The sequence below is a fragment of the Hylaeus volcanicus genome, chromosome 8 (assembly GCF_026283585.1).
Source record: "Hylaeus volcanicus isolate JK05 chromosome 8, UHH_iyHylVolc1.0_haploid, whole genome shotgun sequence".
NCBI classification, from domain to species: domain Eukaryota; kingdom Metazoa; phylum Arthropoda; class Insecta; order Hymenoptera; family Colletidae; genus Hylaeus; species Hylaeus volcanicus.
The window spans coordinates 1,183,319-1,207,207 of NC_071983.1; the positions used below are offsets into that span (position 1 = coordinate 1,183,319).

Genomic DNA, 23,889 nt, shown 5'->3' on the forward strand with positions numbered 1-23,889 from the left:
CGCTTTAGTGCAATTTTAATTCAGATGTCGCGAATGATTTCATAATGCTTCTGCGATTGAAGAGCTGTTTACTTAACTGTAGAAGATTTTCTGTTTATTCGCTGAGATTTTATTGTAATCACTGTGGTTGTTGAGAAGCCTTATTTTTTTAATGTAGTTGAAATTGTGGACTAGAAATAGTATGTATCTCTTGCTTGTTGAATATCGAATTTGCTGCATTTTTAAGAATGTCAGAAATAATATAAAACATAAATGTTAGTCTTCATTGCAAACTTTGTATTACATAATATTTCAACGCTTATGAAGGGATGATTTTTCCACTCTGTAACAATGATACATTTTGCTTTCAATTTACAAAAACCGTGGAATAAAAAAGTTTTATTAAATGATCACCAGAACCATATAAAACTGACTCTATCTCTAAGGGTTGAAATATCACAAATTGGAAACTTTTAACAAAGATTGGAAATCCACCTCTCAGTTTACATTTTATGAACTCTTTCATTCGATTGAATTCCAGTAAAAAATATTTCATAAAGCTTTTCGCCATTGTTTTTGGAGATGAGAGATTAAAAAACGCCGAGGATCCTGCGAAAAACAATAGTAAAGTGTGGATCGAATTGTTTTGCGAATTTTTTTGTTAGTTTCGTCGGAACACGCGTTGAAGTAAACAACTTTTTTCCCCTCCCAACTGGATTGTTGCTCGTTCAATTTTCGCTCGCCCTGCAACAAGTTGCGCGGGCGCGACAGTGGAATGCAATTTCATTTCGAAAAATAAAAATAACCTCGGGCTTCTTTCGGAGTCCCATTTAATCGTCTCGCATCACGTGTGCTCACGCACGTATTTAAATTGCCTGCAAACGGAAAAATAAGTTTCACGACTTGTTTTCAAACATATCTTTTCTTTATGTTCAATTACAGAATGCACAATGCATTTGTAGTTCGAACAAGTGGTTTAGACGTTGAACGACGTGAAATATAATTAATTGGAGAGTCAGCCGGAGTAATTTTCCACGGGAATGTGAAAGCTCTCGAAAAAGGTTATTCTTTTAATCGATGCAACGGGCCGAATGCAACGCTCTTTCGGTGCAGCGCCAAGTGCATTCGCGGTGCACTCTGTTTATGCAACAGGTGATTGTCGCCCCATGAATAAAACTATCAATGAAATTTCCGTTAACGAGACATTGACGCTTTCCGTGTTCACTGCCTCTGACGTTTGTTTATTCTATCCTTTTTCAAAACGTCCGCATCCGACGCTCCTCTCCTGAACTATTCTCCACTAAAAACAGTGGACACCTTTTTCGAGAAGGGCAAAGAAAGAGGTGCGTGGTTCGAGTTGTTTGTTCCGATTTTTTTTTTACATCAAAATTATAAATGCCAGTTGACAAAACAGAAGCATCATTTGAATAATATTGTGCTAAAACCCTCATTTTTAGAACATTTAGAGACCTCCGTTAAGATTTCTTTTTATTTAATGAAAATGAATCGAGGGGATCAATTCCAAAGTATATTTTCCAATTAAAAATTATGTTTCAGCTTCCTCTTCATCATCGATGTCATCACAGTTCAATGGAAACATTCCCTCGTCGAGGGAACACTCCACTCGAAGTATAATATTCGAATTTCCGAAAGGGATTGTCTTCCACGTTCTAGTCCTTCCACCCTCTCGCTGCGAATTTTTCCTCACTCTTGGAGAAGTTTGATTTTACTTCCAACCGATGTTTTCGTTTCGAAATTCGCAAGCATCCCCCGCCCCCTTCTCCGAGAGGAGAAGATATGGTGAAAAAGAGGATCGTGGAAAAAAATACAGATCGACAACCACGCGAACGGGGACGGCGTATTTTTTCTGAAAACATCACCGCCACCTTGTTGCCCCCCACCCCGCCACCGTCGTCCGCGAGAAGAATGGAAAAACAATATTTTGACGTTTCGTTCCCCGCGTTTTCCGCCCTCTTTTGCACTCCACACCCCCCCGCCGCGACTCGACTCGATGCGTTTTTACGTCTCGTTCGTTTTTCCACCATCGCGGTATTCAACCCTCGCCACCCCCTTCCCGAGGCGTTAAACCGGGGAAATTGTTCGATTATATCGGTGTTTCATCGATCGTCTAAATGGAAATGCGATATTTGGTAAATAACGAGGGGTTGCGGCGATGAAATCGTCGCTGAAGCGATTTAGCTGACTTTGAGGAGTGGAAAAATGATCGAGGCATGATTATTGGAGGTTGGAAGATTTTCAACGAATGATTATTATTCACCATTTAGTCAATTATAAAATAACTAACTTAATGATAAAAAAAACTCTTGGATAATAATGACTAAAATTTACATAGATATTACAATGTTTCCATTCGTCTCCATTAATAATATTCCAAATCATTCCAAGCACCGAAAGAAATGAACAAAAAATGAACATTCAAGACTGAAGACCCACAGGACCCGTAAATTCCCAAAGGAAAAAAAAAACATTTTAATCTGTTCAATTTTACATTGAAAACCCTCTAAATTCATTTAATCGATACCAATTGGAAGAATTGATGAAAACCACCCCCGTGGCGGTTGGATGAGTTTCGACGTTCCATCCCCTTTAACAATGTTTTCGAGCCGGTCCGCTTTAAGGGTTGGGCCTTTATTTAGGCTGGTGGTGTAGGGGTGGCGAAGTACAGTTGCGTCTGTACGCCTCCGCGATTCTCTCCCGGGCTGTTTCGCCACCCCCTGTACCCGCTACCCCCGCGTACTACTGCTCTTTAGCCAGGGATCACCAACCCATTCTCTCCGCGCTTTGGATGGTGTCGGTGGACGCGGAGAGGAGGCCAGGTTATCGATTAAAAAATGTCTGCCCTTCAAGACGGCCTAGGTCACAACCTGTCCGTCTCACACGCATACTCTCGCGTTGTCCTTCGCTCGTTCGATTTCGGGGGTGGCTTCCCAACCGTCGTCTTGCGGGCTTGTTTTCCATTGCAGGAATTTTCGGAGAATTATGAGAGACGAGCAAATCAGTGCCTTGTAATCGCGAAATGAATGTCAATCGGAGGACAAACGGGGTGAAAGTGAAATTGGGCTGTATTGGAGAGGGTGCCAAGTTTCGACCTTGGTTGTAGAGGTCCTCCCTTTCAGGAAGGTGAAAAGATCTCGAGGGATAAATTGCGTGATTATTAAAGAGTAAGCCAGAGCAGGATTATTTTACATTGTACAGAAATGAATAGGAAAGTACATTTATATAACTAAAAACAAATGAGAATGATGAAACATTGAGATTGTTTATGTTAAGATATATGTTGTATTTTCATGTCATGTGTAGTAGAAAATTCAATTCTTCATGTACAACATTTAATCCATCCAATATATCTCGATTGATTGAAAAACAAAATTCTAAGACTTCTTTTGTTGAATCCTTAATAAAATTGTTCCTGCCTACTCCAATTCGTTTGCAAAAAGTTGTTTTCGCCCCTGCCTAATTGCCAGTCCACCAGCCAACGTGGGTGGCAATTATTCAGGCACTTTTGCGCCTCCACTCGTTCCCAACGTCACGGGGAGATGTCGTAACCCTGTAAGAATCGCGAGAAGCTCCGTGCGTAAGTGCGTGGGCGGTTTGCGACAGGTCAGGAGCAAGGGGGGTGACCGAGGGTGGATCGAAAATAGGGGCGAGGAGAAAGAAAGATAGAGGGGATGCGATGGTGGGGCGTGTGGTGAGGGGTGGTAAGATCGGACACGGGGGAGACGAAGACGGAGGATAATCGATAGACACGGCTAGACGCCGCCCCAGACAACCTTTTACCTTAGCTTAAGGACACCCCGACCCTTAAACAATTTACTCTCGGACAGCCGAGACGCATTTTTGCCCCGCGAACAAATCCGGGCCAGTGGCGCCAACTGACGCTGCGATCCAATTTCTCGCAAGCCTTTGCCTCAATTCCAAAAGCAATTTATACGTGAAAATGTATAGATACATCAAAATTATCATCCAAACGAATCAAGAAAAGGGGTTAACCCTCTATTCGTTATTCAAAATTTGTTCATTTCATTCACGAAGAACCCTGAATTGTCATCATTAACCTAAATAGAGCAGCCTGTATTCTTGTACAGACATAATCCAATTTTGCAACGAGAATGTTCGTCAAGATGCAACTTTCTAATCCTGAGGAGCAATCCACTCAAGCCTTGATTCAAAACACGAGATTCCATCGATCCTGTTCGGTTGCACGTTTCGCAATCCCTTTCTCCCTTTTTAGTCCAAAGTTAATTTTGTAAATTGATACCACCTCGGGCTGACCCTGCTACCTCGAAGTTTGCCTAAGTTCAATTCTAAAATTCCCAGACTGAAAAATGTAAATAGAGGTATTAGTCTCGGTTTTCCGCTCGTTTAACGACTTCTCTACGTTTAGATTCGAGGCACTAATTAAATTTTTTTCATGACGGAGCAGAAAAAAATATAGTAAATAGATAAACACGTTACTTTCGACATAAATAATTTATCAGTCGGTGGAAAATGCAAATGGATCGAAACGTTCGAACAGCGTGTGTGAATTACAATTGTAAAACTGTGTCTCTGGAAAAATTAACGGCGTTCTACATCTCGTTGCGTGGAAAACTTCTAAACGACAGGAAAATTAGAGGAAAATTGGAGGAAAAGCGCAGAGCTGCGGTGGATTTTACAAAACGGGTTTTCGATTATTTTTTAATGGAAATTATTGAGCACAATATATATATAGAATTAATCTCTAACAGCTTTGTATTTTACGAAACAGGCAAGGAAGGTTATTAGTGAAGAATTACTGGAATTTATTTGAAAAAGAAATTATTACAAAGAAGTTTCATATTTATAATACTTAGAAATTCAGAATATCATTTTGATGCATGTCTTCGATTTTAACTATAATTTTATATTTATTCTAGAAAGTGCTATAAAAATAACCTTTATTAATACAAAAAAATGATAAACAGTTCCCCAATAAAATTAGCCACATTAATTCTTGACGAAATTTCAGTACAATATTAGATGTACATTTATCAACTAAACATAATTTCCCAATAAATTCCAATAATTCTTGTACTTTCGACAGAATTATCCGACTCGTGAAAGACGAAAAATGAGTACGATCGTTTCGATTAATTCATATAAATTGAATTCCCTGAGGGGTGGATCGTGACATAGAATGTCATCGATCGGTCCCCGCGAAAGGTTCCAATTAAATGCGACGCGTTAAGCAAATGGCGGCATTGAAAATCGTAATTGTCTTCCCCGATTCGTTGCCGACGAGAGGACCACGTGAGTTTTTCGCTGGAACGAGTCGATTCACGGCCTCGTTACCCCGCGTCGTTCGCTCGCCTATAAATCGTTAAAGCAGGCTCGTTAATTCGTTAAAGAACGAACCAGTCTCTGGCTTCCTTTTTTTTTCTCATTTTTTTTTCTCGGTGACGTGTACCGCGGTAATCTAATAGAGCGATCTGTATTTGATTGACCGAAGGTAGACTCGCGTGTAATTTAGTGGGGTTTGATTACATCTTAATTACGCGCACTTTTTGCTAGTCTGACAATTAGTTTTTACTGCTGCTGTTCTTCTTTTTCTGCTCGAGAGGAAGCGGTGAGATTTCAACGGGCTTACAGAGACTTCAATTGTGAATCGTTGCTCATCGTTTGTACAATTTAATCTTCGATGTTAGCCCCGTTTGTATCGACGCATTTTCAATTATTTATTTAGTCGTCGAGGGATCTATAAATTATTAGTTTTAATTTTATTAAAGGTCTTTGTCAAGCATTTTTGTATTTCCGTGGGTAGTCTGTACTTTCTGTTAAATTATAAATTGCGGTTACAACAAATTTCAACTTGGTTAGATAGTAACAGTAAGCAATAATTTCGTTGAACAACAGCATTAGGAAGTAAATGTACTCGAGGCAACTGCTAGAAGAAATACAAAGGCCAATTTGATCTTAACGCTCGATGAACGAAATCGAGGCCCATTTTTTTTCATTTCATTATTTCCGATCCGACACTTATTTGCAATTCAAGATGGCCGGAACGCTCGGCCCCTATGGCCGCCGACGGAGAGATTCGTACGGCGCGATAAAAAAAGAAAAAAGGAGGAGAAATAATAAAAGGGGGCCCCCTCTCCCGGCGACGACCAATCGTGGCCCGGCCTGATCGTATCGTCTGACTTAATTTATTATTTTATGCGTCGCGCACGTGTGCGACGTGCACACGCGACGCTGCACCGTGCGTCGCGTCTTAAAGCTTCGTTCACAGAACATCGAACGGAAATACAGCGTTGAAAGTTTACTAAAAGGTTGCCACTATTTAAATAAAAAATTAGTTCATATTCAATTAGAAATAAATTATTCGAATCATTTCATTCTAAAATGGACGATTGAATCGAAAGTAAAATATACTAATACCTCCACATTTTTTAAAAAGATAATTATCCTGTTCTTGTCGATATCGAATTTTTATTTTACAGCTGTCGATCTCTTTTTGCGAGGCTTCTTTAGGTACATGTACGCTGGAATGTAAACATAGTCGCGTGGTATTAGTAACAAAGAAAAAAGTACACAGAAAAATGGTGTAAGAAAGATGAATGAAAAGTAAAATAAACGTAAAACTTTACTCGTTGATAAACACTTCTTGCTAGAGGATTTATGCGTCACCTGATTATCGAAGATATCCGTGCTTCGATATTAATGGGGTCTTCGTTATAAGGCTGATAGAATTGTTTAACTTAAGTTTTCTTCTAGAAAGATTCATGTAGGTACTATTTTTGGAATTTCAGAAAGAAGAATATATAATATACAGCTTGTACAGCAATGAATTATAAGTACCAGAAGATGGTGGACAAAGTTATTGCTTTACCCTGTATATTTAGTACATGCACTTCTCCTCTTTTTAATTCCATTTGTTCGGTAGCTGAAATTACCATCGCAAGTTCCGTAGTCTTTCCATCCAGAGTGCGTCTGGGAACTGCCTAGGGGATGAAATTCGCGAAACCTGTGGGGTCGAGGACCCCCGAGAGAGAGAGGGGAAAAAATAACGCAGGCGTTTTTCGTTGCGATCGAGGGGTAGAATAGGGGGTGCGGTAACCAATGGGGGCGAACTGGGCCACCCAAGAAAAATCTTCGGGGCTCGCGTGGCCGGGAAAGAAGCGCAAGAAAGGTTAGAGAAGCTCATTCGATCTTTCCACGTTTGTTCGCGCGTCCTGGGAGTTCTTATCAACGAGGCCAGCTGTGTTTCCTATTTTTTCGTTTCGAGAAACGACACAGAATTGGTGCGACGAATCTTTAAGGGTTGCGCAACCCCGACGCAGAGGACTCGATTTATGAAGATTTTATCGCCACAGGTTGGATGCACACTGTCTTGCATGCAACTGTAAAAGTTTGCATTCAGGACGCTGTTAGGGCTTTTTTACATGAGAAATTTGATTCTACGCGAAACGCATCGAGCGAAGCTTGGGGAAGTTTTATGGGGATTACGAAATTCATAAATTTTGGGTATTTTCGTAATTTAAATAGTAGCGTTTAGGAGAAGTAAGAACAACTGATATTTTTTATTCTGTTGAGTAGAAATTTAATTATATAGGATCAATTTTCTTTGTAATTCAAGTATTTCTGCAAGGAGATCTTACCCCTCAGAGATAAGAAACGTTCTACTAATCTCTTACAAAAATAATCATTTAACAAAATGTCCAACCAATCATCTTCCCCACCCTTATTTTTCTCACCGTTAACGATACTTAACCACTACCCCTTAAAAACAACCGCTGGCTTCGCAAATTTTTATAAGAATGCTACCCATAAGTGCGTTTGTTTCGCAACCCCGATAAATTTTCCTCGCCGCGGTACCATCGACCGGAAAAACAGAAGTAGAAAAAAAAGGAATCGGGATTGCCCACCCCCGGAATCCGTGAACCAACATTCCACCGTTTTCCACGTACGCGAACGAGGTAGAGGGGATTGGAATGTGGTTGCACACGCTCCCATTGCGGTGTGTAACGTCTCGTGGGTGGACGAGGGTGGAAAAACCTACCCCAACGGGGGTTGGAGAGGGCGCTAGCGATGGGTGGGCAAAAGGGAGAAATAAGAAAAGCCGGAGCCACGGAGGAGACGACATCGTCGACGACGACGACGACGACGGGATATCTGGGTCGAGACTCGTCGTCGCCGACGTCTCGGCGCCAGTCGTCCTTTCCTTTGGCTTTTTTTCGGCACCGATGCGACGAGAAAAACGTCGAAAGAGAGAAAAGTACCGTCCGTGCTTCGTTGTTTCGCGGTTTTCTACCTTTTTTCCATCCCCCTTGCGCCCTCGCCGAGTGCACTTGGGGGTGGGAAGATGATAAGTGAAATTGCTCTTTGGTGGTAATTCTGATTCGAAAGGGACGCTTGGAACGATCTCAACCGGCTTTCAGCGCGAGGTGTGTTCGAATTTAGTCGAAACCTTTACTTCGGGAAGGTAGTCTTTAGAGGTGGTCTAATATGTATGAAGCTTAAATGAATGGAGTTGGAGAATTTTTAATTATCCAAATTATTTATCGAGGTTGTGAAATAAACGCATTTAAAGGTACACAGTTTCTCTTAAACGATGCTTGTTGGACTCATTTTTCTTTGGAGCTCAAATCTTACAGTTACGTGCCTCTTTATCGTGCTCAATCATATTATGATGAAAATTATACTCCATCCGCGCCGGAGTTAGGACTTGCGCAGATTTAATTCTCAAGGGTGTGGGGAGGGGGGTTGCGCACGAGAGTCAGTGGTGTAAAACCTACGGAAGGCCGCCGCTGGCCTTTACGCGAAAGTTAGAAGTTAGTTACACGGGGGTAGCCACCCCTCATCTGCATATCCGCGCCCTACCACCCGCGTCAACCGGTCCACCCCTGCCCATCCCGTCTCCCGTTGCTTTCCAACCCCTCTCGACCTCCCCCTAACCAACGTGCCGCCGCCACAAGCTGCTCAACAAGTGGTTCTTCAGTTTAGCGCCCGACTTAGCGCTTCTTTAATTTTCACCTCGCGCCACACCGCCGCCGCCACCCCCCACCCCCTCCCTCCGCGCTCACGGATTTTGCGTCTTATCGGGAGACCTCGTCTCGCTGGAGAATCTGCGTGGCCCGCTGCCAGCGATGCGAGCCGCGATTATTTTCATACCCTTCCTTCTCAACCCTTTTCTTTTTTGGGGTGTAGATTTCAGCTGGTGGACTGGTTGCTTTGGAGTTTATCAACTTATTTGGGGGAAAGGGAAATGTTAAATGTAGATGCATACTAGTTCATTCTCGGAGTATTTGGGAAATAAAAGGAATAAAATTTTAGATTAGGTGTAATCACTAATTGCACCGATCCATCCTGGACTATGGTTTTCCTAGCTAGAGCCCCATCTAAATCGTAACGATTCGTTCTCGATTCAGATATTGATCCAACAGGCTTTCGATCTCGGAAACTGACTTCTCGCGCAGCAACGGTAGAAGCACCCTTTTTCTCTGGTGGATCGCGAGAGGAAAGAAGTTCTCGAGTTCCGAGCTCGATCCTGGTAATCGTAAACCAGAGAACTCCTCTTCCGGGACCGCCCTGAAAAACCAAAACACAAATAATCAGCAAGTAGGGGTAGAGAAGGAAACGGCCGCGGAGAAGAAAAGACCGGCTCCCATCGGGCTACTTAAGGGTGACGGGTGAAAGGGGTGGGATCCGAGAGTGTGAAGCTATCTGCATGTGAATGGGACAATGGTAATTGGGGATGCACCGTTAAAGGATATTAGAGGTAACAGGCGACTCGATCCCCGATTCCCGTTGGACTTTTATGCAACCACGTGAAACACCATCTCCGGAACGCTGCCAGAGTCACGTTCTTCCTGGCCATTCCTTCGACTACTACACGTACGCGTCTGTGAGCTTGTGTGTACGGTAGATCCGTGGTAACCTCAAAAGCTGATACCACTCGAGAGGAACTACGGTATTACCTGCTCATGTGACCCATCTGTTATTTGCCAGACTCGCCCTTCCTGCGCGCAGTGCCACATGTTCGGGAGAATAGAGCGCGGGTTAGCGTGCGGTACATCTATTATAGCCCCGACCGCCTGATCTGAATGCTTCATGGCGATTGATAGTGCAATAACAAGTGGAGCGATCCGGAGATCTCAAGGTGGATCGAAACAATGACGATGGGAACTGAGATAGTAGTAGTAGTTGGAGTGACCGGGTTGTTTTTGGGAAAACTCTTTATAAACACGACCCCATTAAAACTCCATTTCCATTAGTCAACTCTGAACAATTCCCAACTCTAATTTTTACGGAGTGACTATCCACAATTTTAAACAATGGATGTCCAGTTGTTTACCTTTTATCAGCCACATTCAATTTTTATCGAGATTAGAATGTCGTCCTCTCCCAATAGTATTTGTTTTCTTTGACGTTCAACTCCCCAAAAACTGAAGGGAATTTGCGAAGGAGAACTGCTCGACGGGAACGCATCCGTTCCGCGTTCGTCTCGGAACGACGGCATTTGTCAGTTGAATCGCGCTCGTGGAGAAACGATGATTTCCGCCTGTCCCCTTTCCCCTCGAGCGTATTATTTCTACATTCGGAGACGAGCACGGGCCTCCATTATCGGAGACTGTGTCTCGTTACCGTCTTCGATAAAACATCCCCCGACGAACAAACAAACAATCATTTCCAACGCGAGGAAGGAACGACGGCGATCAACGTCGCCGAAAACTGGAACGAACTGCATTATGAAACTCGTTCTTTAGGGATGACGGTCTTTGCGTAACCCAGTGGTAAACCTACCCCTGTACGATGGCCCAGTCGTGGATGAGGAATTCGAGAAATCTTGTGTTAAATCTTTGAAGTAATGTTCTTTAAGTAACCATCTTGAGGCTATTGATCTTGATGATTTTGGTTCTGATCATTTTCGTACCCCAAACGTTTTTTTACCTTCTCCTCCTTTCTCTACCTTCTCAAAGAGTGGTCTCATTTGATAATAATAAGGAATTACAGAAACACCTCTATTAATTTAATATCCTTGGGATAAATCGTTAAAAGACCTAAAATGCTCTTCATGCAACAATCTAGATTCTTCCGACCTCGCTTACTTCTGATATCTCTAATTTATATCATAAACTCTAAAGGATCGTGTAATGTCGGAATAAAAGTCTCCTCTGTAGTTCAAAGGATCCAATTTGTCTGCCGAATAAAGAGTAGAAAGGACAGAGGCTACATGAAAGTTCCAAGAGGATCAATCGAATTTCATCGCGCCACTCGCGACGCTTTTTGTCGCGAGGAATTCGGACGAGCGCATCGGCTGTTTAAGGGTTAATTTATGCACGGAATGCGCTAGTCTTTCGAAGCGGTGGCCATGTTGGTTTCGACGTGTCCGTCAAGGTATTCCCCCTCGCATCACCCGAGTCTCTTTCTCGATCTTCCACCCCCGAAGCCCCACTTTCTTGCCTCCGACACACGTGTGGCACACACACGAACGCGAGAACCGACGTGTGTTTCCCCATCTTCGCGGCGCATGCTGCACTGCGCACAACCCCCACCATTCCCATTCCACCAACCCACCTACCCTCCCGTCCCGCACCCCCTACAACCCCTTCGGCTGTTCGTGCAGCCCGCCGTGCAACCCCCCGAGGAGGCGACTCTTATTATTTCCATTTTTCCAATTCGGTCTGGGAGGCGGGAAACGAGCATACAACACCCTCCCCCTCTGCTCTCTGCCCCCCGGCCCAGCGCACACCCACACGAGCGTTCTCCCTCCGTTCTGGGCTCCCCACCCCCTCTCCCCAGGTGGTCGACCAAAGGAAAAATATCTATATTTATCTGTTTCTTCGCGGGATATGTCTCCCTCCGCCTCCACCCCCTGCCGCCTCTCGTCTTCGATTCTTTTTGCTCTCGTTTCCTCTCCACCTCCACCTTGGAGTTTCTCGGTCTCCCACCCCTTTCTCGGTCTCTTGCCACCTTTCCGTCGCTCCGTGAGCTCCCTCTCCGTCTCACGCGCTTTCCTTCTTCCTTACGGGTTTCTCCTTACCTCCACCCGGCCACCCCCTTCCTGCGGCATTGTGGCGGGAGAGACAGATACACAGCGGCGCGAGCGAGACCACCGAAGGAAGAGGAAACGAGACGGTTGTGTAGAGGGTGGAAACCCAAGAGAGAGAGAAGAAAATGGAAGTAGAAGACGGAGGGCACACCACGACGACGACGACGACGACGTCGACGACGCCGGCGGCCGCGGCGAAGCGTGCGCGCCTTTCCTTGGCCGGCGGCGCGACAAGGAGGGAACGGAGAAATGAAAAAGGACAACGATAGCGGCTAGAAACCGGTGCAACGGAGAAGGATCGACGGAGAGAGAAGGAACGTCGAGCTTCCGCTTCCTTATGCTCCGCCGCGGACTGCATCAACCAGTCGCGCGGTCGCGCTCACATAAGAAACTGGGATTCGAGAGGCAACCCCCTTCTCGAGCCGCGACGCGATTTTCGGTGAGCGGAAGAAATTCGGTGCCCGGTTGTATCGTGATAGCTAGCGAAACGTCGCGACTGGTAGCTCCCCATCGAACACGGAGTTAATTGACTCGCCGACGCTCGAAACGCGACTGACCGGCCGCTCGCCCCCACCGCCGCGCGGCTTGCGGCACGAGTACGGCCGAAGGTGCGCGGAATCACGCGAACGGTCGCCCGGCCCGTCGGATCGGGTCCCGTCGCGTTCCCTCGGCCACGATCGGCGCTCGTTGGGCCAATCGCGCTCCATCGACCCCCACCGCGCGCGTCGCTGGGCCCCGATGGAAGCCTGAAGGATGTTCCTCGACGCACCGAGTAGAGGACGATGTTCCTCTGTCCGTTTCTTCTTCCTCTTCTCTCCCTTCTTCTACTTCTTCTCACCGCGCTACCTCTTCTTCTACCTGGCGACGGACGTGTCCGACCAGGCGGAGGAGGATCACCAGGGGACGAGTCGTGGGTGAAATCGTAATAATCGGCTGCCTCGTCGTTGCACGCCGATGAGGAGGGTAACGAAGGGAAAGGGAGAGCGTGCGGGAAGGAGAGCGAGAGGAGAAACGATCATCCACGGGCAGAGTGTGAGGGAGAAAGAGATAGAGTGCAAGATCAACCAAAGTTCCTATTTTTCACGTGTTTTATGCGCAACTCGTCGTCTAACAAAGTAGGACGTAAGAGAGAAGAGTGATTTCGCGGGTAGCGTGCGGTGACGCGGAAACCTCGTGTCCGCGGCACCAGTGGCACCCTCCCGCGCTCATTAGCCAGCCAATTAGAAAGGCCGCGGCCATGCGTAATGAGCTGCGCGCGCAAAAGTTCCTAAACGCCACGATGCAATGTTTTTTCCTGCGGACACCTCGTCCCGCCGGCCTGGCCACAGGCGACCACTGATAATACTTGATAAGCCCTTTAAACGCTAAGTAGGATAATAGTTATCGAACGAAACCAGCACGAAGCATTTTCGGCGATCCGAAGTGTCCTGAGATATCCGTGGCACGCTGACCACCACGGGTCGTTCCAACAGTAACAATCCATCGAAGTGGACGCAAAACCTCGAGTGCGAAAACGACGAGAGCAACTGCACCGTGTCTTAACTGCGTTCAGGTCCGCAAGGCAATAAAACCAAACGAATTTAGCCGCGAAGACGGACGTGTGAATTTTCCCGCGGGCCTCCCCTGATTGCCTTTCGACGACAGCATTTTTTAAACGCGTCTCGACGGCGTTCGAGCCACCACGTGGCTTGGCCGCTCCATTCAAGCAATCCTCGGACCGCGACGGTGGTGTCGACGGTGTTTTTAAACCTCTCGCGTGTCACGACTATTAAATAGCAGATATTAAGCGACGAAGAATACATCTATATTATATATACATACACCTGGAAAGCGTATTTAATTCTATATTCCTATACACATGCAAGGAGCACATGTACAGGTATTTTAATAAGCACGGCGGAAGCGAGTAGTCGTTTCTCGGTTTGGTGTGTTCCCCAATCGACAAAATGTCCACGATGAGCGTCGTGTCGAATTCGTCGGTTGAGGTCGACTCGGACTCCTCGAACGACATGTCGAGCAAGGACGAAGGACCCGCCGAGCAGAAGTTCATCCTGAGGAACGAGCTGTACAACAGTCTGCTGGCGAGCGCCCTCGGCAAGACCGTGCTCAACAGGCACCTGAGCTTCAAGGAGCAGGGGATTAATTTTAATCTGGCCAATCTGAAGGATAACCTGAACGCGCTGGGAGCCCTCAAGGAGCTGAAGGATCTCAAGGGATTGACCGTCAGCAGCGTGCCAGCCTTTCCGAGGAACCTTGCTCTTCACAGAGAAGACCACGACGAGGTCAGCTAGCGTTCCGCGATTTACACTTTACGTTTGCATTTAGATTTTATTGACGATTCTCGTTTATCTTGGAGGGATGATTTGGGGGCAAAATGATGGACTGAGAGGAAAGTGGTTTTATATGTATTTATTTTGCATTGTTTCCGAAGGCTTTATTTACGAAAAGTAGCTTAGTTGTCTGTATGAAAGGAAATTTTTTGGAATATTTAATTTAAATTGCCTCGGTACGATGGTACGGACAAAACATGGAAACAAGTGGCGCGTTAACCTTAAAGAATAATGTTTGGAAGGAAGGGGTAAACTTTCGTGGCTTGGAATCTGGAAGGGTGTCTTCAGGGGTCGCCAGGAAAGTGTATGGTGCTTGGGAATCTCCTACTTTTAGTTTCTTCGAATTTAAACCTGAGTTTTAGTTATCAGATTAATATTATCTTCGTGAGCCAGCAGATGTGCGATGATTCGGGTCTTCAAAATCTAAGAAAACGTATCTTTGCAGTATTGTTTCAAATTAGGAGAGAGGGTGATGAAAATCTTCATTTCTTACTAATTAAAATTGAGATTTGGGAAAGTTTGAGGGTTATTGGTTTCCAGTTGGAAGGAGATGTTTCCAGGTCAAACTTGACCAACTTAATTGGAAATGCAATCTGCGAAGTTGCAAAGTTGAAACATGCTGAAACCTTGGAACTCGAAGTCTCTAACTATGTGAGATTTAATACTCTTCAGATCTTATTATTTTCACTTATCTTCTGATCTCGGGATACATTGATCAAGTAGTTGTTTGGGGAATTGTGAGAGAATCGTTCCCATTTTTCCATCAATGCATATTTCTATAAAGTGAAAATCTGCAAGCTCACCATAATATTCCAACATTCCTCGATAACCTAAAAATAGCGAAGCTTTCATGGCAAACAGTCGCCTCCCCGAAGCCATTTCAAAACCGGAGCATCAAGATCAATAATCTCCAAAAGATTTCGCGTCTTCACTGACCTACCCTCTCCCAGACAACCCGAGCATCCCCCAGAAGTGGAAGAAAACAAATTCACAAATTTCCAACCCTGGGGGAACGATTGAAAACACCCCTCGCGGACAAACAAGCCAATCTTTGCTCAAGAAAACGACCAGAGGAAAACAAGGGTAGCTAACATCCCCGCGCGACTCTCATTTATAAAATAAAAAGGCGACTATCGCTCAAAAATATTTGTTTTCAATAAACTTCACTAATGGGAAATGGGATAAAGTAAAAATAAATTCAATAGTCTCAATTTTTATTTTTATCTGTTTATTACACACACTTGCTTTTTTTGCATCCACGTTGTTCATCATTTCGATATAACATCGAAGACCCAGTACCTATTAATCATTTACCTCCTGAATATTATTTACTGCTCCTTACCGCAATATTCGCGAAAATGGGTACGTAACCCGTTTTCAGGCTCGCCAGTGGTCCCAATTGTCGCTTGAAAGCGAGAATCGCAGTAGCAAAGGGGTTAGGGGACATTTGACGCGCCGCGAAGACCGTTTCAGGGATAACGGTTCTTGTAGAAGTTGTCGGTTAAAAAGTTAGTGGATAGTTAAGTGCGACGAGTTTCCGCGTAACGGGAGCACAAAACGAGGTTGAAAAGGGTCTGCGGACGCGACGGAGAGAGACCACGGAAGAAAATCCTGTTTCCTTGACAATTATTGTTTGTTTTGCTCGGGTTTCGACTTTCGATATACTTTGTACCTTCGTTTTCTACTCTTTTTATTCGGTGATGTCAGGAATCTTGGAATGATTTCTAAAATATAAAGTTAATCTAATTGTAGTCGTACAACAGGGACATATTTTTATCTTTCCTTGTTCGAATAATGAGAATTCTGATTATACAGTGGAATAATATATCATTGAGATTGTTCAGGGATTGTAGCTTATCATTCCTGGTTAATACCTATGTGAGCAATAATATATTTGCAGGAACGTTGCAGGCATGTATGAAGTTTTTAATTGGATACGACTTCTCCCTCTCTTTACACGAGGCTCTCTTCAGGAATTAACATATAAATAGTAAATAAATTCGGAAAAATGCATAAATATAAATGAAGAGAATAATTCCATTGCTTGGCCCGCAAGAATTATTAGATGTTGTCTTTCCAAGCATTTTATTAAATTTTGACCATCAAATTATTCAGTGTGTCTTTCAACCCCTTTAAAATTTCTAGTAATCCAGACTTCTCTTTAATAAAATACTTGAAAACCCAACATCCAATAATCATAATTATTACAATAATAATTCAACGTCGAACAAGTGGAATCTGCCCCACGGTTCTTTTTCAAAGTCTGTCGTTGAAATAAGATTCCACCCTTCTCCGTTCCACAGTTTCACGCGAATTGTTGAGTACTTTTCCTGTAACTTTTATCTACTCACGGTTCTTTAACTTCTTCCGTGAACTCCTTTCAATTGTATTCGACCTTTTTACCGCCGCCACTCGTCTTCGTTTTATCGTTTCATTTAAGTCGAGGGTAAACAAGCGCGTTTAAAATCCTTCACGGTGGAGTACCGGGGATTTCTTAAGCGGGTGAAATTTTTCCGCGGCTTAATTCATTAATTTCTCGCAGCGACAGCGCACTCCTCGTCGACTTCCTGTTGCTTCCTTTTGCCTCTGGCCGACTTATCGCCACGAGGCAACTTTCCTTGGCACGTTCGCGGTTTTGGCTCGGCTTAGTTGATTCCGCGACAACGCCTGACCCGAATCCGTGACGCACTTCTACCCCCGCTGCTCGTTGGAACCCTTCTCTGATTGCAATTTCGTTATTCCAGGGTCTCTTCGCAATTTTTCCACTGCTATCTTTCGTTTTTGTTATCATGGGATGAAGTAGATGAATGGAACTCGAATAAATAATTCTTTTAAAATGGTTAAGCGAATTTTTCTCGACGAAACTTTTTAAATCATTTAAATGACATTTTTTTCACGTGTTAAATTATATTTTCGTTAGTTTCGTTAGTTGTGATCCTCTCACTTTAAGAACTCGCGAGACACAATTTCTCCTTGAAATACCCTTTGAAAGAGTATACTCCCAAAATATCACGAACTAGCTTGCGAGCTCTTAACGAATAAACTCTGTAAACGTTCGAATCACACAACTTCACGTTGGAAAAACCTGTACCACCAATATACTCCCAAAACATCGCAAAATATTTGTTCGATCGATCCCGGCATCCACTTAGCTTCGGTGTACCAGTGTCTTTGCCACGACATGGCGGCGAGTTGAAAGATCTCGCAATTAACAAAATCCCTGAGCTCCCTTTGACGTGGTCGAACGGAACGGAACGGAACAGAGCTTTTGTCGAATCTCGGCGTAGAGGAGGCGAGGGAAACGGCGGGACAAGAGCGAAAACGACGACACGCGGAACGCAGGCCGCCCGAGAGCGTGTAATTAAGTGCGTGGCAATAATGAAACGCATCATCCCCCCTTCGCTCAAGAAATAACAGCCCTCCGGGGACCCCAAGGGGATGGTCCTTTGAGGAACCAGCAATCCGAGCTGTGACTTCTAACGAGCTTTCTCACGATGCTTGCTAGGCGATCAATTAACGAGGAAATCTGCCCGCCTGCTAATTACCAGGCTCTAATTCGGTCTAACACTCGGATGGGGCTTTACTGAGAGAATCCTGTCCATATTAATCGAGAAAACGATCGATTTAACCTCTTCGGTTGGGAACAATGGTGCATGTTCCCCTAGTAGTTTTGAAACATTTAAAATAGAAATAGAATTTCTACAGCGATGTTAGCGTCCAGTAATTTGCATATGCGAAAGAATGTGATGAATATTTTAATAAATATCAAACTTACGAAGAATCCGATGAATTTTATATTACGAGACTTTGCATATACGGGCTACGAAGAATATTTTTAAAGATATACAGTAATAAATGCTTAACCGAATCTTTTATTAGAAATAAAAACGATGACTATCACTGTCTTTGGAGATATTGGCACATATGCTTCGTGTTATTTCTAATCTCTCACTGCATCGTGCTGATGAGTATTTTTGGGATTGAAGTCGTTAAAAGAATTTTGGCCTAGCGATACAGAGTAATATTAGGTACCTAGAGTATCTTATTTATTTGCCTATTACCATTTATTTGCCTTTACCATGGTTTGCACCATGATAAACGTGTCATAGCTTTTCTTCTTCAATGTGTCGGAGCAATATTATATCAAATATGTTATATCTTTGACAATCCCATTTACTGTAATTACCGATCTTATTTCTGGAAGCAATCTTCGATATTGCCTTCCTCGAATTTCGCGTACCAACGGTTTATTGGCCCAGGAAAGTGTCGATCTTCTCGACAGTGAATGTTAGGAGTCACAATTTAATCACGTCCATTTATTTAACTGACGATTGCTTGATTATTTAATATATTTTAATCGGCGATTAACGGGAGCCGTTCGTTACGATCCTCGCGGAACGGCTCGTGGTTGACAGAACGGAGACAGGAGGCGGTCAGCCATGTCTTAAATATCACCCGAGCTATTTCTATTTCTATTTTCGCGAGGTTACGGGCTGCCGCGTTCGACGACGTATCGATTCGCCATCGGCTGACATTTCTCTTCTTTCCACCCATGAATTTCTCACGACGCCTTCGCGAGCGATCGATAATACTCTGAAATCGTCGTGCAATTATACTTGCTCGAATTCGCGATAACCCAGCTCTATTTTCGAGCCTTTAACAATTATTCACGAATAAATAAATCAACTCTCATCGTGGTAACGATTTTTGCAACTTGTTAGACACTTCCTTGCTTTATTTCCATTGCGAATTTACTTTCCGTTGGCTCCTAAGTTCTCGTTTTGAAGGAGGGCAGCGTTGAAGTAAATTTTATTCCTGAATAACAAATACATATATCGGGGCTTAACTTCCCCTGGAACTGGAAGTCGCGATGAAAACTACAACGGAGACCATAATTTTCCAAATTACACGATGGTGGTATAATTTCCTGGTTTCGCCACAAGATTGAGGGCTTTAGGCTGAAAATATGTGTGTTATTGACGCCCGTGCAACAGCTCGCATGGTTAATACAGGTGGCAGATGATTAACAGTTGTAAACGGTTTTTTCCAACTTGGTGTTACGAACACTTGTCGGCTTAAGGGTCAATTTGCAAAAGTCGTTCCATCGCGACAAAATGTAACTTCAACAAAATTTCAACGTTCTGAATTTCACATTATCACGAGGAAAAAATTCACGGCATTTTCATTCCTAGAACTTTTCCATTTTCCTATAAAAAAAGAATACGTTGAACTGACTTTTCTTTCAATTTTCCCATTTTCTCGCTGGCGAACTTGGCGTGCAAATAAACTTCTATCGAAACAAGTAGCTAGAGTTTAATCGACGACAAACATCGTCTGTGCAGACACTTTTATGCGACAAACACAGGACAATAGCGTCAGAAATTGTCGCAAACGTGAACGTGGCTTAACCCGTTCGGGTGTTCAGGCGCCACGCTCGCTGATTTATCGATCAATTTATTAATGGGTCAGCTCTCGCGCGTTCGATCATGAATATCGGATGAAGCAGCCAAGGCAGGGGAGCAGGGTTCATAATTACGGTGATTAATGTCTCCAGCAGAATTAATCGCCGGGACGAGGCTTATTTTCGAAATTATTCGCTCGCGGAAAAAATCGAAGAACCGGTCGCTTGTCGTTTTGAAACTTTAGCGTGTAATTTGCTTCGCCCTAATTGCCCCGAGTCCGCGCAACTCTGTTGCTCAGTGTTTGCTGTTAATTATGGGATTGTAAATGGCATTAATACTTAGACACGGTTCTGGATCGTTGGTGCAGTTGTTTATGCAGTTTATACAGTTGTTTATAGTGATAATACATTTTCTCTATACTCTATACGATGTTGGTTTTTTTTTTTTAAATTACGCAACTATTAACAATTCTTTTGGCTGAATTTTTGGTGACAATTGTTGAATTAAAATGGTCTTCTTTCCCAGTGACCAACTGTGTATCATAATGAGAGTTGAAAATATATTTGAAGACGCCACGCGGGTAAACAAAAACTGTCCGTTTTAATCGTATTGATAGACAAACGTTAATTATTGCATCGTCAGCACATTTAAGTGGCACATATTCCTGATATTAAACTGAATTTCAGCGAAGCTAATTGCTTCTTAATAAATCGCATTACTTTCGCAGAACGGCACTTCGTTTATTCTCGTTTGTGACTGCACTCGTTTCTCTATTAATAAATGACAGTACTGGTCGTTTTGCAAACATAAACAATATTCAGAAATGACACAAAGTAAATCCAATTAATTGCAGTGAAATTCTTTCACTTTTTATCGATAAATTTTCCTAGCTTTTGATTCCTTCTATTACACATTCACTGATAGGTCAGTCGATATTAAATATCCAATCTCAGGAATATATATGCTTATAATGAATCATTTATTTGGAAACATGAAACCTATAAAAAATCGTGAAAATTGTTAAGAACTGTTTAAATATAGTAGAATGTCCACTAACGTGATCGTTGTTTTGTTAATAGAAAGCCTCTTTCGCGTGGTCCGAGGGTGGTGATGAGGGTGGCGGAGGAGGTGGCGGTGGAGGAGGAGGAGGCGGTGGTGGTGGCGGTGGTGGGGCTGGAACCGGAACCACAGGCCCTACGGCCGCTGGGGGAGGTGGACTGGCCCACTGGGTCAGCGTGATGGCGGAACACATCCACAATCCCCACTCCGCTACAGGGGTTGGGGGTGTTCATCATCAGCAGCAATCGCCACCTCAACCACCCTATCCGTGGAACAATGGTCTCTCCAGTGATGTGAGTACCTTTACAAATTTCTCAACATTTCATTTTGTTAATCATTTTGTTTTGTTAACATTTCATTTTACAGGGTTGCGTAATCGAGATTCAAAGTTTTTCTTTCTTTAATTTTTAGCTTTACGGCTTTTTTAAACAAAAAATTGGATATATTCCGCCCCACTTATAACCGATTCACCGATAAAACGCTAAAGCCCCTATATATTTGAACATAATATATAAATCCGATACATTTAATGAACGAATAATACCTAGAAATGCATATAATCACGATATGCTTAATATACAATTTCCGCGCGATGAACGAAACCCAATGGGTGCTCAGAAGGAGGTAAAAAAAATATCCTGCAAGGAACCAAACGGTTACCTAACGGTCATAATCAAAGTGAAAAGAAAAATCACGTCCAGGAATACAAAACAACGGAGCATTAAAATTACCCGGAAGCAGACGCCGTTATACGCCAGGGCGACGTGGTCGTCGGAGCCTCGAAAAATGTGCGAAAAAAAAACGAGGATCTCTGGGTGTTTTTTTTCGTCGAGGAAGGGGTTGCGTTCCCCCTCCCCTGTTTTGATTTTGTTTTCCGCGCGTCCCTTCGAACAGGAATCCTGCATAATTTCCGTCGTGGCTGAATCGGAAGACTCGTAAAGGAATGTGAAAAAAAAAAAGGACGCGGCAGGAAGACAAAGAGGTCGATGGGACCTGGCGAATATAAAAAAAAGAACAAAATGGAGACGCGTGGTGGGGCGCAGGAAAGGGTTGAAGTTCGCTTTGCATACTCCTGGCGAAGGAAGAAAAGCGACAAACAGACGGAAGCGCGAAAAAAATTTTCACGGAGGTAATAGGGAGGGGGTATGGCTGAATTAGGGGTAAAATTTCTTTCTTGGCGATGCAACGGCACCCTGAGCATTTTTTATGATATACTATATCACGAAGCCCGTATAGAAGGACAAACCTCTCCGTGAGTCTAAAAACAAACATGCATTCTTCAGAACGGCCAAAATCAACAGAGGCAGCCCTCAGAACCCGTGCAGCAACAATCGTTGCAATCAAAATCTTACCTCCCCCCCCCCTCTCCCTATTCTTTAAAATCGCGAAACAAAGGCTGCAAACCGACGTCTCTTGGCATCGTGACGAGACGCAAGGTGCTACGGAGCTCTTCCGACGTCCTCGAATCGGGTTGACCGGTCAGGGGGTACATAGGGGCGCAGGGGAGGGTGCAAGGATGCCGAGGACACTTCCGTGGGCCCTGGGCGCGAGGATCAGCCGGTTTCTTTTTCTTCTTTTATTTTTTTGTCTAGGACCCGCGGAGAGGGCCTCGGGCGAAAAAACAAGGAGCCACGACAATGACGGGACGATTTAAATAATCCGCGGCATGCAAATGCCGTGGAGATTCTCACGGAACGGGCGACGTGAGTCGCGGGGTGGGGGCAGGGTGGAAAGAAAAAAAGGAAGAAGGACGTCGGAAGACAATCGGGCAATCTGCATACGACTCATACGGGTAGCTCCCAACCCTTCCCCGAGTGTTTCAGGGATGATCGACGGCGGCGCGGAAGAATCTCTAATTGAGGGTTGAGGTCGCCGTCGTTTGTTCTTCTAGCTGAAAGGCTGCTGGTAGCACCCGGCTAGACTCGGTGAAAAAATTGTTCCGGTTGGAGATAGGAGGCTGGATATCGCTTATAAAAGCGTTTGTTTAGAGGGTATATTGTTAATAAATAGAGTAGATTAAGGTTTTGGAAAAGATTGTTCCTTTTTAGTTGAGAGGATAGTTTAGTGTCGAGCGTCAATTTTCGGTTATTTTGGGGGATTCTTGTTGTTTAAATTTGCAAGAATTTTTTGTCCGAAGTATTGCATACATATTCATTGATATTTGAAGAATATTCATATGCACAAATCGTACCATACGTATACTGTTTTTATTCCTTTTGCAATTTAAATATTAATTATATATGAATAAAAACTCGTATTAGAGTCATTCAAACTGTGTGCGAGGAACGAAACGAAGGCCTGAAAAAAACCCAAGTAGAGCAATGGTCCTCGAACTAGCGCAAGGACGAAACAGGGGGATTGAAGAGGAAGAACCGGCACGGTGCCCCTGTAAACACGTTTTCAGATGTTGTAATCTGTCGCCGGTTTCGCCCAGCGGGTGGTCAACCCTTTTTCCATGCTTTTTACGCCTGCCCGACCTTAATCCCTTAAAACGCTTAGAGCAGCTCTTTAGGGTAATTTTCCACGATGGAGGGGCGGTATCCCGATTCATCCCCGTAGGTGAAGATGCAAAACACCTTGGAAAACACCGGCCCGAAGCGACTAACTGGAATACACCCCGTTGCCGCGTGAGACTCCGGGCAAGGAGGAGGCCCACCCTACGAAGATTATGCAAAGGAAGACTTTTTCCACCCCTTTGGCTCCGGTTCTGCTCTCCCTTTGCCACGGTACCACGGGGACGAAAATTAAAATAATGGCCCTCCGCGCACCCTGCTGCCAATTTTTTTCCCTCTTTCTCTCGCCTCTCTTTCTCTCTCCCTTTCTACGCCCCTCCCCGCCGACCCTCTTTTTCCACGATCAACTTTTTTCTGCGCTTTTTTTTCCCTCTTCTTCCCGTGGATGCAAATCGTGCAACGGCATTTTTGTCTCTGCGCGACGTGAGACAAAAAAAAAAAAGGAGAGGAGAACGCGAATGGGTACAGGGTTAGAAGGTCATTGTCTAGGCTCGTCACGGGGGTAAGCTGATCACCGCGCGAGGCAACCCCTTCGACCGTTTCTCGATCTGGATCGGCTAATGAATTTCTACTCTCAA

General features: G+C 44.1%; 1 protein-coding gene across 3 annotated transcripts in view; it reads left to right on the top strand.

Annotated features, from left to right (window-relative positions):
• Nucleotides 1-23,889, top strand: part of LOC128881448 (zinc finger protein rotund-like) — a 181,813-nt gene that overhangs the window by 44,227 nt on the left and 113,697 nt on the right. For 2 of the 3 annotated variants that reach the window (XM_054132488.1, XM_054132487.1), the window contains exon 2: nt 20,819-21,091. In XM_054132488.1, the coding sequence (XP_053988463.1) occupies nt 20,819-21,091 (273 nt within the window). Of the gene's footprint in view, nt 1-13,953; nt 14,290-20,818; nt 21,092-23,889 lie in introns of those variants that run through there. The other variant, XM_054132486.1, reaches the window with a different exon arrangement.